The sequence below is a fragment of the Zophobas morio genome, unplaced genomic scaffold (genome assembly GCF_036711695.1).
Source record: "Zophobas morio isolate AGI-343-1 ecotype UQ-CSIRO unplaced genomic scaffold, CSIRO_AGI_Zmor_V1 ptg000004l, whole genome shotgun sequence".
Lineage (NCBI taxonomy): Eukaryota > Metazoa > Arthropoda > Insecta > Coleoptera > Tenebrionidae > Zophobas > Zophobas morio.
Window position 1 is genome coordinate 6,524,377 of NW_026972109.1, and position 18,259 is coordinate 6,542,635.

At 33.4% G+C, this 18,259-nt stretch overlaps 2 protein-coding genes across 2 annotated transcripts in view; both read right to left on the reverse strand.

Moving 5' to 3' along the window:
• The window catches only part of LOC135139230 (putative aminopeptidase W07G4.4), a 38,124-nt gene extending 27,023 nt beyond the window's left edge, over window positions 1–11,101 (reverse strand). The window contains exons 1-4 of the mRNA XM_064069386.1: window positions 10,895–11,101; window positions 10,457–10,847; window positions 3,148–3,378; window positions 2,646–3,095 (exon numbers count right to left, since the gene is read on the reverse strand). Coding sequence (XP_063925456.1) covers window positions 2,646–3,095; window positions 3,148–3,378; window positions 10,457–10,847; window positions 10,895–10,908 — 1,086 coding nt within the window. The 5' untranslated portion in view covers window positions 10,909–11,101. The remainder of the gene's footprint in view (window positions 1–2,645; window positions 3,096–3,147; window positions 3,379–10,456; window positions 10,848–10,894) is intronic.
• Window positions 11,102–15,715: 4,614 nt separating this feature from the next.
• LOC135135609 (uncharacterized) lies at window positions 15,716–16,583 on the reverse strand. Its single transcript, XM_064064703.1, has 3 exons — window positions 16,398–16,583; window positions 16,204–16,351; window positions 15,716–16,145 (listed from the first exon to the last, which is right to left on the reverse strand). Exons 1-3 carry the CDS (start codon window positions 16,581–16,583, stop codon window positions 15,745–15,747), a joined length of 735 nt encoding a protein of 244 aa, XP_063920773.1. The 3' UTR covers window positions 15,716–15,744.
• Window positions 16,584–18,259: the final 1,676 nt, after the last annotated feature.

Sequence of the window (18,259 nt, forward strand, 5' to 3'; positions counted from 1 at the left end):
CGAAAAGGCTCTAAGACTTTTTCACAACCTTTAAAAATATTTGGTCATGTGGTTTTCTAAGGTGACTTATGTTAAGTTAAAATAAAAATACGTGTGATTTATTAAACTTAATTCGCTTACACTCAGAGGTATTGTGATAGTGTCCATCGGGCGACTGATTACTTTAACGTTTTCTCGACGTTTTATGACCCCTAAAGTACGAAAAAATTGGCATTCCGTGTTCATTGGTCTGTCGTCTGTGCTCTGTGTCGATTTTTATTAGACAGTTAATCTTCGAAACTACTGACCCGATTGTTCTCAAATATATATTAGGGATATCATGTACCAACAATTTGATGACGTCATCTAAGAAGTTTCTACACTAAAATTATTAAAATGTTGTACAGTAATATACTCCGAAACTTGTGGTGTATGAATCCGATTTGAGTTTTCCCTTGGGCATACGAATTTTTGCAAAAAAATTCACTGAATGTAATAACCTTCTACAAGCTGTATTATTATTACTTAATTTTTTTGAGATATTTTTAATCAATTCCAAAATATACATATATCGACTCAAAAACCACAACTGAAGACCATATTATACAGTGACCAAGTTGGCAATATACTTAAATTTTTATGGTGGCATACCTGATTCTCAGGTTGACATTGATGACATCAAGTTAGTAGTCATGTTTGAAACAAAATTGACAACTGTGAACTGAGATGTTAACACTGCTGCCAATAATTCAGAATTGCCAACATACAAATTTGCGGTTTTTACTACAACAGCAATTATGAATTATGGTTAACCTACAAAAAGAAATAATTCTTGTTTGTGGAGTTTTAATCAAATGTCAACTTTGATGACAATTAGCCGGCTGACAAGAAAGGTGAAATTACAGGTATTCCGTTAGCAACATATTTTTTTCCTGTTTTTTTCATTGTGCATCGACTTTAGCTGCGTTACCAAGTATATTCCGAGCCGCAGGCGAGACTTACATTACAGCTATAGTGCACCCAGGCTCTGGTATGTACATTACCAGTTAAAAAAACCTAAAAAAAGACAAAGTCGCCCTTCGTTGAATTCAAAAGTGCATTTTTGTACTAAACTGAAACTTATTTTAATTTCAATTAAAGCGTGCCATTTTAAGTCACTTATTTTGCCGCTTTCAGTGCAACAAGTTACAAAATTACCGACCTTATCACCAGGTGCTAAGCACGGCCAACATAAGATATGATTGAAGGTTAAGTTAAGTAGGTGGAGTCTGATGCGAGGAATTTAAAATAAAATTTGATTTAAGGTAATTTTCCATAGGTGCAGCTGTGATTTCTGCCTTAAGATTCGACGAGTCAAGAGGCACTAAATGGGTTTAGTAAATTTTATGACTTTAAGAGGGCTTAATTCTTAATTGTGAGCGATGAGTGTGTCCAAAAAACCAAATAAAAATACATCCAGGTTTAAAAAAATTAGTACTACAGGGGGAAAAAACGAAATTCGGATCAAATGTTTGAAAAAATCTCAAAAATATCCGGAATAACTAATAAATATTTAAAACTAGGTGTACAGTTCTAAGCCAAACTAGTGCCAAAATTTGTAATTTTTAAAATTGTGGGATTAATGTAACGCGTAGAATTCGCTTGACGCCAGTGCGCCGCAAACAACTTAATGTTTAAATTAAAAAAATAAGTAAATAAAACTGCATAAAAATAGCATGTCATCACATTGTGCGTGCACATTCATCCTCGATGACCAAAGGCGACATCATCACCGTTCGATTCAACTGTAATTTTTAACTGTTCACTATTACTATAATCACAACATTTCCAAGTCTGCGGCATAAAAATGTAAATAAACAGTGAATAATGAATTTAAAAATCGATAATGATTATTTATAGTTGTTAAGCATTTCCAACGGTTCGATTTAATTAGTATAAAAAAAAGTAATAACCAATAGAAAAAGCAAAAATGCATAACTTCTCTCTTTAATGCTTATTCGATTATGCATTTATTTGTATTTTTACCGGTTAAATGTCACACGTGTTTGTTCAAATCATCGATACAATATAATTACGTAACGAAAAACGTGAGTGGCACTTGTAGTGTAATGTGTCCAGCACGTGCTTTGGATAATGCACATTTTTCAGTAATTTTATGCTCGGAGCGAACAGTAATTAATAAATAATTTGTCAAGGCGGGGATATAAATAGCTTTCATTGTCTGGTTTGTGGAAAATGGATTTTATTTGTTTGTTTTTCCGGACGCTGACTAGTGCCGCGGCTGCCTCTGATAACAAAAGGTAATTGTTGTGCGCCAAAAACAAAGAATTATGATAATGAGGACTTTCCTACTTTTATTATTTTCCGGACAGCGAAGCTTAATTACGCGATCCGCAGTCATTTAAAGTTCAATGATTTGGGTAAAAGTTTTCGACCATAAAATTTTGCAACTGCACAACTACGAATCTGCCAAATTATGTCTATAAACAATAAAAAAGTATCGATTATTATCTATTTAACTAAAATGTTGTGGTTTCTTAACATAAATATAGGCAACCCATAATGCAGACATGAAACATTCAAAAGTAATAACCGCAACCCAAAATACACTAACAAAATTTACTAAAAAGTACTCTACATAGACAACCCAATATACTCCGACTCACCTTGCATAACACATCCGCCATGATCATCCTGCCTTCCGCATCCGTGTTGACCACTCTAACCCTGACTCCAGCCCTGGACGTCAGCACCTCATCGGCCACATACCCATTAGCCCCTATGCTATTCCTCACCAGCCCTACGCCCACCACCACCTTCACGTCCTCCGGTTGCAACAATTTCACGATCTGCATGAAACCCAGCACCGCCGCCGCCCCACACTTATCCCTCGACATTCCCACCATGGCCCCGTTGATTTTCACATCGGTGCCGCCGGTGTCGTACGTCACCCCCTTGCCCACCAAGTACAAAGTTTCTTTGATTTTGGACGGATCCGGGGGCGCGTACTCCAGGAAAACGATGCGGCCGTGGTGGCGCTTGACCACGGAGGCGGCGCGGTTGACGGCGTCGAAGAGGGGGTATTCTTTGGCGAGCTGCTGGGGGCTGTTGATCACCTGCAAATTGTTGTGTAGGCAACATGTAATACACAAGGTTGAATTATTGTACGTGGATTTTGATGTTGCTGTTGGCGAAGACCTCCTGGATGTACTCTTCGACTCTCGGGGGCGCCATGCGTTCAGGGTCGGCGTCGCCCACGTCGCAGGCGACGCGACGCCCGCTTTCAAGGGTGACAGCGAGGTCGACGATTTTTTTGGTTTTGTCGGGGTTGGAGCTGTAAACGCCGAGGTGTGTGATGAGGGACTTCTTCGAAGGGTCGAATTCTCGGACTTGAATTGGCTGTAAAAAAGTAATAACGCTTTTTTCAACAATTATAAACTACTTAAGTAGTTGTATGACGTGAACTACTTCAGTAACTTGATGGAATCTACTTTAGGTATTTTCGACAATTTTTCAACCATTTTCTAAATATAGATTTCGACATCCAAAAATTCGAAAATTTCTATCGCTTTTCCAAAATCGCCAATTGGAATATAGCAATTTTTACAATTCCATTAGCAAATAGTATAACAAAAAAATTACGATTAGGTTTTTTTTTTACTTTTTTCACATCCTAGATTCTATTAGTTTCCACTTCCACTCCGTAGCAGAACACAATTAGCCCCGCACACCCACCCTCCAAGAAAACAAAGGGCCTAGTACTTGATAAGACCAGACTGTTTTTGGCAAATGACATATTTTCCAAGAAAATAGAGGGCGGGTGGGTGGGGCTAGTACTTGACAAGACAAGACAAGACTGTTTTTAGCAAATGACCTATCTTCCAAGAAAATAGAGGGCGCGTGGGCGGGGCTAGCATTTTATAAGATATGACTAATTTAGACACTTTTGGCATGTTTGACCATTTTTCAACCATTTTCGAAAACTAGCTAGACATTTTCTTGTAGCTTTCGACGACCAGAAGTCATTTTAGGTTTCGTTTTTTCAAAAATTTCTATCTTCCAAAATCGCCAGATGAAATATATCAATTTTTACGGTTCCATTAGCAAATAATATAACAAAAAATTTACGATGAGCCCTTTTTTTAAATTTTTTCACATACTAGATTCTATTAGTTTCCACTTCCACTTCATTGGAGAAGATAATTAGCTTCGCCCACCCACCCGATCTTCATTTCAGTGATTAATTTTATCTGGTCTGAATGAAATGAATGATCTTATATTTAACAAAAATAAAATTAATCTTTAGAATGAGAACACTGAGGGTGGGTGGGGCTAATACTTGCTAAGACAAAACTGTTTTTGGCAAATGACATATCTTCCAAGAAAATAGAGGGCGGGTGGACGGAGCTAGCATTTTGATTTTGACACTCTTCGAAAATTTCTATCGTTTTTCCAAAATCGCCAGTTGAAATACATATACCAATTTTTACAGTTCCATTAGTAAATAGTATTACAAAAAAATTACAGTTACGCTTTTTTTTACTTTTTTCACATCCTAGATTATATTAGTTTCCACATAATAACATAATAACGTAATAACATAATTAGCCCCGCCCACCCACCCGGTTTTCATTTCAGTGATTAATTTTATCCGGTCTGAATGAAATGAATGATCTTATACTTAACAAAAATAAAATTAATCTTTAGAATGAGAAGACTAAGGATGGGTGGGGCTAATACTTGCTACGATAAAACTGATCTTGGCAAATGACATACCCTCTAAGGAAATAGAGGGCGGGTGGGCGGGGCTAGTACTTGATAAGACAAGACTGTTTTTGGCAAATGACATATCTTCCAAGAAAATAGAGGGCGGGTGGGCGGGGCTAGCATTTTGATTTTGACACTTTTGACATTTTTGACCATTTTTCAAGCATTTTCGAAAATTAGCTAGACATTTTTTTGTAGTTTTCGACAACCAGAAGTCATTGTAGGCTTCATTTCTTAGAAAATTTCTATCGTTTTTCCAAAATCGCCAGTTGAAATATATCAATTTTTACAGTTCCATTAGCAAATAGTATAACAAAATATTTACGGTGAGCGCTTTTTTTTACTTTTTTGACATCCTAAATTCTATTAGTTTCCACTTCCACTCCATAGGAGAACATAATTAGCCCCGCCCACCCACCCGACTTTCGTTTCAGTGATTAATTTTATCCGGTCCGAATGAAATGAATGATCTTATACTTAACAAAAATAAAATTAATCTTTAGAATGAGAACACTGAGGGTGGGTGGGGCTAATACTTGCTAAGACAAAACTGTTTGTGGCAAATGACATATCTTCTAAGAAAACAGAGGGCGGGTGGGCGGTGCTAGCACTTGATAAGATAAGACTGTTTTTGGCAAATGACATATCTTCCAAGAAAATAGAGGGCGGGTGGGCGCGGCTAGCATTTTGATTTTGACACTTTTGACATTTTTGACCATTTTTCAACCATTTTAGAAAATTAGCTAGATATTTTATTGCAGCTTTCGACAAGCAGAAGTCATTTTAGGCTTCGTTTCTTCGAAAATTTCTATCGTTTTTCCAAAATCGCCAGTTGAATTACATATATCAATTTTTACAGTTCCATTAGCAAATAGTATAACAAAATATTTACGGTTACGCTTTTTTTTACTTTTTTTCACATCCTAGATTCTATTAGTATCCACATAATATCATAATAACATAATTAGCCCCGCCCACCCACCCGGCCTTCATTTCAGTGATTAATTTTATCCGGTCTGAATGAAATCAGTGATCTAATACTTAACAAAAGTAAAATTAATCTTTAGACTGAGAAGACTGGGGGTGGGCGGGGCTAGTAGTTGCTAAGATAAAACTGATTTTTGCAAATGACATAGCCCCTAAGAAAACACAGGGAGGGTGGGCGGGGCTACTACTTGATAAGATAAGACTCTTTGTGGCAAATGACATATTTTCCAAAAAAATAGAGGGCGGGTGGGCGGGGCTAGCATTTTGATTTTGACACTTTTGACATTTTTGACCATTTTTCAAAGATTTTCGAAAATTAGCTAGACATTTTCTTGTAGTTTTCGACAACCAGAAGTCATTTTAGGCTTCGTTTCTTCGAAAATTTCTATCGTTTTTCCAAAATCGCTAGTTGAAACATATTAATTTTTACAGTTCCATTAGCAAATAGTATAACAAAACATTTACGGTGAGCGCTTTTTTTACTTTTTTGACATCCTAGATTCTATTAGTTTCCACTTCCACTCAATAGACGAACATAATTAGCCCCGCCCACCCACCCGACCTTCATTTCAGTGATTAATTTTATCCGATCTGAATGAAATAAATGATCTTATACTTAACAGAAATAAAATTAATCTTTAGAATGAGAAGACTGGGGGTGGGCGGGGCTAGTACTTGCTAAGATAAAACTGATTTTGGCAAATGACATACTTAAGAAAACAGAGGGCGGGTGGGCGGGGCTAGTACTTGATAAGACGAGATTGTTTTTGGCAAATGTCATATCTTCCAAGAAAACAGAGGGTGGGTGGGCGGGGCTAGCATTTTGATTTTTACACTTTTGACATTTTTGACCATTTTTCAACCATTTTCCAAAATTAGCTAGACATTTTCTTGTAGCTTTCGACAACCAGAAGTCATTTTAAGCTTCGTTTCTTTGAAAATTTCTATCGCTTTTCCAAAATCGCCAGAATAGTCTTACAAACAATTTATGGTGAGCGCTTTTTTTTACTTTTTTCACATCCTATATTCTATTAGTTTCCGATTCCACTCCATAGGACAACATAAGTAGCCCCACCCATCCACCCGGCTTTCATTTCAGTGATTAATTTTATCCGGTCTGAATAAATAAATGATCTTATACTTTACAGAAATAAAATTAATCTTTAGAATGAGAAGACTGGGGGTGGGCGGGGCTAGTACTTGCTAAGATAAAACTGATTTTGGCAAATGACATACACTTTAAGAAAACAGAGGACGGGTGGGCGGGGCTAGTACTTGATAAGACAAAACTGTTTTCGGCAAATGTCATATCTTCCAAGAAAATAGAGGGTGGGTGGGCGGGGCTATTATTTTGATTTTGACACTTTTGACATTTTTGACCATTTTTCAACCATTTTCCAAAATTAGCTAGACATTTTCTTGTAGCTTTCGACAACCAGAAGTCATTTTAAGCTTCGTTTCTTTGAAAATTTCTTTCGTTTTTCCAAAATCGCGATATGAAATATATCAATTTCTACAGTTCCATGAAGAAATAGTGTAACAAAAATTATATTAAAACGTTAACAGGTTCGTTAACCAAAATTTGTTTATCAGTGGAATCTTACTGGACGTGACACCACTAATTAGAAATTGTACATGCCAACATACCCTACTGATAAAACTGATATTTTTTCCGAGATAAGTCGGTGAGTATAATGCTCATGCAACGTTAGTTTTTGTAATTTTGTTTAATGTTATACCGTATGATTTTTTTAAGTTTCTACCCTAGTGGGCCATGACATATCTGTTTGTATGTCTGTCTGTCTGCCGTCTGTCCGAATTTTTATTAGACAGATAATCTCCGAAACTACTGAACCAGTTGTTAAATTTTATATGTGTATTACGAATATCGTATAGATGATCAAAATTTGGCTAATCATCCCTACCAATAATTTGTCACGTCATCTCCAAAATTTACAATAGTAAATAATAGTTAAATTTTACAAAAACACATGTGGTTTATGAATCCCTGTTAAGTTTTTATCCTAGACATGGCCCTTAAAAACAAAAATGACTATTAACCCCTATTTTCATGGACGATATGCCATTTTCCAAAATCAGTCGTATCTTAAGAAGAACTAGCCCCGCCCACCCACCCTCTATTTTCTCAGAGAGTATATCATTTTCCAAAATCAGTCTTATCTTAAGTATGTACTAATTTTTTCGGACGTTTTATTAGATGAAATTTCTAAATTGAAATCAGTAGAAAGTAAAATGCTACGTTTCACCCCACATTGTTTTTTTTTTCATCTATTGAAGCTTTTTTTTCTTCTTTTTTTCATCTATTTTAATGTACTGCATCATTTTTTATAAGCACGCAGGCCAATTTTGACGTTGAAGTTCTTTATTGATTTAAATAAAAGTCAATTTTTGTCGTGAAGTTTTTTTTAAATGCATTTTTTACATTTCACGCGATTTTTATGGTTATTTTTTAAAAGGTTATAGATTTATAGAGACCGCTGCCTTTGAGGTTTTTACAAAAAATAAAATAAACCTCTTCAACGTCAAAAGTGGCCTGTTTTCTTAAAAAAAAAAAATAAAATGATAAAGCACCTTATAATAAATTCAAAAACAAAATGTGGGGTGAAACGTACCTTTTGAGTTACTACTGATTGGCCCTTTTTTAATATTAGATATCTGAACGTGCTCAAAGTCGAATTCGGTCGAAATATAAACATAAACAGTCGAAGTTAAGCATGTCTTACTTTTTCCTGTTAATTATCTGCTTTAAATATAGCCGGAGTTGCAAGGATATTAATTACCACAGAATCCCCGTTTGTAAATTTCCCAGTGGACCCCCATGTTCTTAATCCGACACAGCATACGTCAGCGGCTAACGTAAACACCATGGCCAACTAGATCGGAAATTTAAAAATCACCGATATTATAGACGGCATTAAAACTTTTTGTTAACAATTCTTTATTTCCTAGCATATTTGCATATCATATTGTCAAATTTGCAACCAAAACTGTTTCTAACGGTCAGTTTAATACTTTCAGGGTCATTGAAACAGGAAACTAAAAATAAGTATAAGCATAAATTTAACAGGAAATTCATTAAAAATTTAGATTTTTTTATGAATTGATACCAGTCCTTATTTACATGATTTTATCACAACGGTTTCATTAATCATTTTTCACTCGTTTTCAGTTTGAAATTCTGTGAACGCCAATGTTTTTAACTTGAACAGCAACCACATGTTTAAATGAAGAAACATTTAAGTGAATTTAATCCTACACTCCAGCCACCTAGTTAAGATAACATTTGACCTCTAAAATCTATTTATTCTAAGCTAAATATTTACTATGCTGTTCAGGCTATATTTAACACAGTTTGTAGACTCGGATTACCATTGATAACTAATCCAACATTGAGTTATCAGAAAATGTTGTACCAAGCTCTTTATGACACGTTATATATTTTATCTTTGATAAATATTTTTGGAAATATACCATTGTATATTGCGACGTTCCAGTCCTGCTGGTCGTAACAGCAACATTTTTTTAACGTTATAGTAAAACATTAATTAACAATGATCACTGAAAACATTATTGATTGTTAAAAAAAAATACACACAGATATGAAATAAATTATTAAAAGCTTGGCAGCTGCTAACATTCAAGAAAGGAAACCACAAAGAATGCATTTTTGCATTTACGGTTATAGAAGAATCTTCTGTTAAGTGCGGCAGAGAAAGTTTATTATGAAACAGGCTTTGAAAAGAGGTTAAGGAAAGTGACAAAATTAGCAAGTAATTTTTGAAGAGGAGTTAGTATCCGAGATATATCTTCTCTATGCCCAAAAGTGCTTTTAAAACATCATGATTCTAAAAATGTTTAACTAAATTTCAAAAATACTTGTGAGTTCTTAGGAGTTTATCTATTTAGTTCTACGTTTGAACGTTTAGTTATTATACAGTTTCATATCCGGTCCGATACAAGGTTTGTTGCCCCGAGCAACGAATTAATTTTATTGACAATGGTAAGCGCCTACTACGATTTCTGAATTTTTCGACGTCATTTAAACGTCATCATTACCTCTGCAGGGATTTAAAATACCTGAAAAGACTTGTTTTGAAATATCACTTTAAACTGAAAAAACAGCTGAAATTTAGCTAAAAAATATATACTCTTGTAACAATAAATAGCATACTCGAGGCTCCCACTATTTTAATGTATCGTCAATGCCATGCGTCATCTTGCACCATATCTTTCAGGAAGGATGACGCATTCAACAAAATTGATTTTTAATTAGAATATTGTGAGGAAATTTAGAGCTATACGTTTTGGAAATTGATTGTTTTGTAATGTAGACCCAAAACGAGATATAGAATTTCTTGCAAAAATTAGAAACCACCTCCGGAAAAATAACCACACAGACAACCAACGACAAAAATGCAAATGTCTAAAAAAAAAAACCCAAGAACTCCTCTAAACAATACATCATTAGGAAAACGACCCGCCAAGGTTATACATTAATTATGCATTAAACTAAACTCCATAATGCAATTCCCACTAGCTTTGCTCCCCACAGCCTGCAAAACTGCGATAAAACAAACACTTGAACCTTTGATAAGTGTCATAACCCAGAAACAACTAATAATTTTATCATTAAGTAAATACAAATCCGCCTACTTCACATTTTAACCTTAAAACAAACTCCTCTCCGCCGGAAAACCCTTACCACATAAACCGCCTGGAGCGCTCCGAGCAGCGTGACCAGCTCGGAGTTTTCGAACGCCGGGTCCTCCTCGAGCACCAGAAGCGGCCTTGTGATGCCCGCCTTCAGCGCCCTCTGCATCCCCTTGACGGCGGCGTCCCGGAACACCCTGACGTCGTGGTAGTCCGGGTCGATTTTTCCGGTTGGCGCGTGAACGAGGCGCTTGGCGGGCAGGTCCGGGAGGGGCAGCACGGCGACTTCCGATTCCAGGGCCGGGTCTAGGGCGATCGCCGCTTTCAGCGTTTTGGCCAAGGCGGCGGCTTTTAGCGCCAGGGGTGGCGAAGAGACGAGGAGGAGGCCGTCGTAGTCGGGGGACTGGAGGGAGGTCTCCACTACTACTTTGGTTTGCGGTGGTCTGAAAAAAAATTGTTAGGGGAGCGGTGGGAAAGGCTGAGGGGTTACCCTTTGTCCGACATGGCGCCTGCTGTGCTTAGTACTGGTGTACTGGTTGTTTTTATGCGGCGGATTTCAGCATTTTAAGAAATAGCAGATGCATTGAAGAGTGGGAGGAAATTTTTAGGTGATAATATTAGTTGTGCGGTGCGAGAGAGAGGAGTAGGGGTCTGTAGGGAAAGTGGGACGGTTGGGACGCTGGGCGGTAGATGGCGGCGTATGCTATGAGTGTAGAATTACATTCCTGCGAATAGAATTCCTACAATGTGAAAAAATATTCAAGTTGTCACTACTGGTTAAAGAACTAGTAATTTTTTAATTACTGAATTGGTACTACGTCACCTTAAAAGAGGTTAATGTTCTGTGGAGATATTCAAACACGTCGATAAATTCTTTCAGTTCAATCACTGCGACTACAAAAATTTACACAGATGCTGAATTAACCAAAAAATTACCACTTAGCACTCGAAAATCTAGAATGACACAGCACACCTTTCTAACTCTATTAGTAACTACACGTTAGTGTACAAAAAATCTGGCGGTACAATCGAATTTTATTTTTGAAACTTTGACAGTAAAATTTGGGCAGTTTTTAAGTTTTTAAGTGAGTTTTTCATAATAAAATTTTGTGATCAACTTTTGACAAGGATCGGTATCGTATAAATTTGACTGTATATTCAAAATTTCGACGAAATGAGGTAAGCGCTCTTAATTTAAGCAGTAAGATCATTGGTTCATTCATTAAATTTTTGAGTCACTCTTTATTACAAACATTTCTGAAAAATTGGTCGACGGTTATTTCGACAGAACTTCCCTCGCCCCCGAAGTGCAACTCAACAAATTCCGCTTCTTTGAAAAATTATACTTCTACAATTTTTTTGCGATTTTTGATTTTTGGTACCTCTATTATAAAGTAAAAACCAATAGCGTAAACAACACTCCCGCAATTGTTTTTTTTCGTTTCGTCAGTTTTTCGATTTGCACTTTTTCCAGTTTTAAGCTTAAATTTTTCACTTTTTCAGTTTTCCGAATTTTGAATTTTTCAGTTTTTACAATTTTTGATTTGAGTTTTCGAGTTTTCAGCTTTTAACTTCTCAATTGTTTGATCTGCAATTTTTCTATTTTTCATTTTTTTTTGTTTCTTCAATTTTAAGGTTTTAGCGTTATTCGATATTTTGTAATTTTTCGATTGGCAGTTCCACGAGTTTTCAACTTTTCAGTTTTTCGATTTGAGTGTCTCGAGTTTTCAGTTTTTAATGTTTCAAGTTTTCCATTTGCAATTTTTAAGTTTTTTATTTTTTTTTTGTTTCTTTAATTTTACGGTATTCGAGTTTTCATTTTTAAATTTTTCGGTTTTTCGATTTTCCAAATTTTGGATGTTTTATTTTTTGCCATTTTTAGATTGGCAATTCCACGAGTTTTCAATTTTTCAATTTTCCAAATGTTGAATTTTTCAGTTTTCCGATTTGAGTTTCTCGAGTTTTCAATTTTCAGTTTTACAATTTTCCATTTTTGAATTTTTTGTGTCTTCAATTTTTCGGTTCCTTTTTTTATTTTCTTAATTTTTTCATTTTTTCGTTTTTTAAATGTTCGTATTATGTTCCAATGTAAAATTTTTCAATTTTTCGATTTTCCAATTTTTGAATTTTTCAGTTTTTATATTTCGCAATTTTTCGATTTGATTTTCTCGAATTTTCAGTTGTTAATTTTTCACGTTTTTAATCTGCAATTTTTCAGGTTTACATTTTTTTGTTTCTTTTGTATTCGAGTTTTCATTTTCAAATTCTTCAGTTTTTTGATTTTCCAACTTTTGGATGTTTCACTTTTTTTAAATTTTGCAATTTTTGTATTTGCAGTTTGACGAGTTTTCAATTTTTAATTTTTTTATTTTTTTATTTTTCAATTCTTCGTGACTTCAGATTTTCGATTTGCAATTTTTTGTTCCTGTTATTTGTTTTTTATAATTTCGTTTTTTAAGTGTTTGTTTTTATATATTTTTTTTTCAATGTGAAATTTTTCATATTTTCAATTTTCCAAATTTTGAATTTTTTAGTTTTTCGATTTGAGTTTCTCAGGTCTTCAGTTTTTAATTTTTCAAATTTTGGATTTGCAATTTTTGAGTTTTTAATTTTTTTTCTTTCTTTAATTTTACAGTATTCCAGTTTTCATTTTTAAATGTTTCAGTTTTTCGATTTTCCAACTTTTAAATTATTCAATTTTGGATTTTACAATTTTTCGATATGCAATTTGTTGTTTCCGTTTTTTATTTTTTTTATTTTTTCAATTTTATCGTTTTTTAAACGTTCTGATTTTATACTTTTTCTTATTTTCAATGTGAAATTTTTAAATTTTTTGATTTTCCAACTTTTGAATTTTTCAGTTTTTAGATTTTGCAATTTTTCGATTTTAGTTTCTTGAGTTTTCAGTTCTTAATTTTTCAAGTTTTCGATCTGAAATTTTTCGGTTTTTCATTTTTTTTGTTTCTTCAATTTCCCGTTATTCGGGTTTTCATTTTTGAATATCTCGGTTTTTCGATTTTCGAACTTTTGGATGTTTAATTTTTTAGATTTTAGAATTTTTTGATTTGCAGTTTTTCAGGAGTTTTCAATTTTTAATTTTTTCATTTTTTCCATTTTTCAATTTTTCGTGTCTTTAATTTTTCGATTTGCAATTTTTCGTTTCCGTATTTTGTTTTCTTTATTTTTTTCAAGTTTTCGTTTTTTAGATGTTCTGTTTTTATAATTTTTCTCTTTTTCAATGTGAAATTTTTCAATTTTTTGATTTTCCAACTTTTGGATGTTTAATTTTTTAGATTTTGCAATTTTTCAATTTGCGATTTTTCAATTTTTCGCTTTCCCAATTTTCGTCGTCAATGTTTCGTCGTCAATTTTTCGATTTGCAATTTTTCGTTTCCGTATTTTATTTTCTGTATTTTCTTTATTTTTTCCAGTTTTTCCAGTTTTTCGTTTTTTAAATGTGGTGATTTTATAATTTTTTTTACAAGGTAAAATTTTTCAATTTTTCGATTTTCCAACTTTTGAATATTTCAGTTTTTAGATTTCGCAATTTTTTGAATTGAGTTTTTCGAGTTTTTAATTTTTTATGTTTTCGATATGAAATTTTTCGGTTTTTCATTGTTTTTGGTTCTTCACTTTTACGGTACATATTCGAGTTCTCATTTTTAAATTTTTCAGTTTTTCGATTTTCCAACTTTTGCAGTTTCTTTCTATTTTTCATTTTTCAATTTTTCGTGTCTTCAATTTTTCGATTCCGTTTTTTCTTTTCCTTATTTTTTCAATTTTTCTTTTTTTAAATGTTCGGATTTTGTAATTTCTCTTTTTTCAACATGAAATTTTTCAATTTTTCGATTTTTCACATTTCAGCTTTTTTAATTTTTCGTTTTTTCAATTTCAGATTTTTTCGGTTCTCGATTTTTCAATTTTTCGTTATTTCAATTTATGATTAGCAATTTTTCTCGTTTTAATTTTAAATTTGTATTATGTACATAATTATAATTTTAAAAATTTTTCACTTTTCAATTTTACAATTTTAAAATTTTTCAATTGTTGGATTTTTTTGTCCTTTAATTGGATTTTCTAATCTGTTGGGTAAATAAAGATTATTATTATTATTATTATTATTGATATTATTATTTTAAAACTTTTTCATTTATTCCATATTTCAGTTTTTAGATTTTTGGTTTTTCAATTTCTCGATCTTTCATTTTTACAATTTTTCGATTTTGTAACTTTTCGGTCTTGCAGTTTATCAATTTGGGTTTCCAATTTTTACATTCGATTCGTTTTTTCTTTCTAATTTGTCGATTCCTAAAATTTTTTCGATTTTTCGCTTTTTCGGTTTACTGATGGTTCATTTTTTCCGATTTTTCAACTTTTCGATAAAAAAATGGAGTAATTCCAAAATTGTAAAGTTGAAAAGTCAAAAATGAAATTAAGAAAAAATATAAAATGTAAACTTTGAAAAATTTAAAAATTGGAAAACGAAAAATTGCAAAATTGAAAGAAACATTGAAAAATAAGGGAAATGAAACAACCAAAAATTAAAATCTGAGAAACTGAAAAATCGAAAAATAAAAAATTGTACTATCGAAAAATTGAAGAAACGAAAAATGAAAAATTTTAAAACCGAAAAATTGAAAAACTGGAAAAATTAAAGTTGAAAAACGATAAATTATGAAAGCGAAACACTGAGAAATGATAAAAAGGACAAATGAAAGAAGGAAAAATTATGGTATAAAAAAATTAGTGGATGGTAAATAACTCCAGATTTTTGGAAAAATTATAAGATTTGATTCTGCGACTTTTATTTTTAATGATGACCATTGTAAGTTAAGATATAGATATATGTAATATTAAAGTAACTTAAACAAATATGCGTTTGTTTCAAGTGAGTTTTTCCATTACAAAATTTCGTGATGACGTCATCAACATTTTTGCGAGTATACTTGTATCAATTTGGATAGCTGCGGTATAATACTAATAATAACAGTGCTGTATTCCCAAATTTTCCAGAAAATGAAATGAGTCGTTCCTGATTTAATTAATAAAATAAATTACCTCGTTTGTTAATTTTTTTGAGCCACTCTGTATAAGTACTTTTAAAAACTGTGTATTTTATAAGATTTTGTGATGACGTCATCGAATTTTTGAAGAAGATTAAAGATTTCTGGGCAGTCGATTTCGCAGTTCTTGCGTTAATTTTGATTTTTTTTGTCAAAAATCTGGACGCCAAGGTTATAGGTACGTTATTTTACAAAATTTAACTATATTTTCAACACTATGTACAAAATAATTTATTAACCAACAGTGCAACAATAAATAAATTAATTTCATCAACAATTAAGGACGAGTGGTGGAGGAACTAGACGCTCCAGGAAAATACGCCGAATAAGCCAAGTTCTGGGCGGAATTATCGTTTGACCAGACTCTGGAATAAGGCCCTCCAGTATTGGGTTCCCATCCTGGTTCGTACGAACTGGGTGGAGGAGTAGACGGAGGCCCATACATGGGTGCTGGAGGCTCAGCAGGCGTCATCTGTAGAGGCATCGGCATACCACTTTTACCAATAAACTGGTAAACAATAAAACCAAGAACGATCAGAATGGCCAGTTTGCTCAAAATTAAAGCTTTCAGAGCTTTCACACCGATAATAGCAACCAAGATAGGCATGAGAGCTTTCATTTTCAGTTTCAAGAGGAGAAGGAATGGAAGGAGGAGCTTCTTCTTGAGGAGACCTCGAGCTGAAACACAATTTCAAATTTTAAAAAAAGCGTGAAAAACAAAAAAAAATGAACTTACATTCTGAGTCAGTTGAAGCTACATCCAGTCCAGTCCTCGGGTTGTACACTAGCTCGGTTTTATCGAAAAGCATCTCGGGAAGCTTCAGCCTAAACTCCTGCGATCTCAGCACTTTGGCGGCTCTTTTGAAAATCGCAGCGTCGATATTCTGAAAACTAATTTTCAAACAGCGTCAACAATTTTCATTGTGTCACCTTGGCCTTTCTGGCATCACTTTCTATCTTCAGGAGGTTGTCCAAGTACGCCAGGACGCTGCTTTTCACACAGTCCATTTCACTGCAGTTTTCCAAAACTGTGGACACTAATTCGTCGCCCGTTTTTGGGCTAGCTTTTTGGGCACTAGCACCCAAGGCCAAGACAACTAGTACCAACCGCCACATTTCGCTAATGAATGCTGATGATGGTTGTGGGCGCGGTTATATAGCGGACAATGGCGGTCAGGGGATCGCTTGTGTTTTGATTTTTAATTCGTACCTAAATAGTAAGAGCTTTTATGGCTCGGTTCCGCTAGTGAATCCGTGTCTCGATAGGGAAGGCAGTCTAGAGGAAGTTGTTGAAATTTTTTCAGGATGTGGAGCGGAGTTTCATTTCATTGGAATGCTTTCAGTTTTGAGATCTGAGGGGTTATCTATTGGGAATATCGGGATTTTTGTATGCGGAATGGGCTGGTGTTTAAGTAAATTGGAAACATGTTTGGAGAGTAAAGAGTTGGTTTATTCAAATCGCGTGGTTTTGTGAACGGAGGAATTTTTAGGTGATTGAAAGCGTGTTGTGTTTGTTTTGAGTTGGTTTCACTGGGATTTAAAGTCCGCAAGAATGCCATTGAACTTGAAGTTTATTTTTACTTAAAAAACTAAAAAAAGCATTGTAATCGAGTCCATTGGACGACTGTCTACTTTTATGTTTTCTCCGTCTGTCTGTCTGTCTGCCGTCTGTGCGAATTTTTGTTAGACAGATAATTTCGAAACTACTGGACCGATTGTTGTCAAATTTTATACGTCTATTAATGAATATCGCGTTGATTGTAAAACTTTCACCAAAATTTGAATAAAATAAAAAAGAATAAATAATAGCATGACGTCATCTCCAAACTTTACTTTAGTGAATACTATTTCAATTTTATAAAATAAGATAATCCTTCATATGTAGTGCATGAATCGGTGTTCAGTTTTTACCTTAGGAATCCAGATTTTTTGAAAAAAATCAAAATTGTACAACAACATTTTGCAATTTAACTTTGAAACTGCAACACTGAATTCTCTGAAATCTTGCAAACCTTTTGAGGTTATCGTAATCATGATAAGTCAATGCGCTTATAGATTTTAGAATTACTTATACAGTGACTCAAAGAATTTAAATAAACGATTCAGTTTCTTACATTGATTGAAATCAAGAACGACTCCTTTGATTGACTTTAATGTTACATACTGGATTTACATTTTTTCAAATTTTCTTCCAAATTTATAAATTTTTCGTTTCTCCAATTTTTCGATTTTCAGTTTTTCATTTTTCGATATCACAATTTTTCAAGTTCTTGATTTTAATTTTTTGTTTTCGCGATTTTTTAATTTCCATTTTTTCGATTTTATATCGCATTTTTCGTTTCTTCATTCTCTTTACTTTTTCAATGTTTCTTTCGATTTTATAATTCTTCGTTCAGTCAATTTTTCAAGTTTTCAGTCTATGATTTTCCAGTTTCTCTACTTTCCAATATTAAAATTTTTCTATTTTGCACTTTTTTAGTTTCTAAGTTTCTCAATTTTTCGTTTTTCCTATTTTTCAAGGTCTTGATTTCCAGTTTTTAGATTTTTAAAAAGTCTTCGTTTCATAGTTTTTCGTAATTTAATTTTTGATTTTACGGTTTTATAATTTAGCAATTTTTCATCATTCTTTTTTTATTCGAAAAGTTGAAAAAACGAATAACTGAAAAAAAGTGGAAAATCGAAAAATTGGAAATCAAAGAACTAAAGAAATGAAAAACTTAAACATTGAAAAACTCAAAACTGAGAAACTTAAATATCGAAAAAAAAAAATGAATAAAAAAACTGGAAAGAAG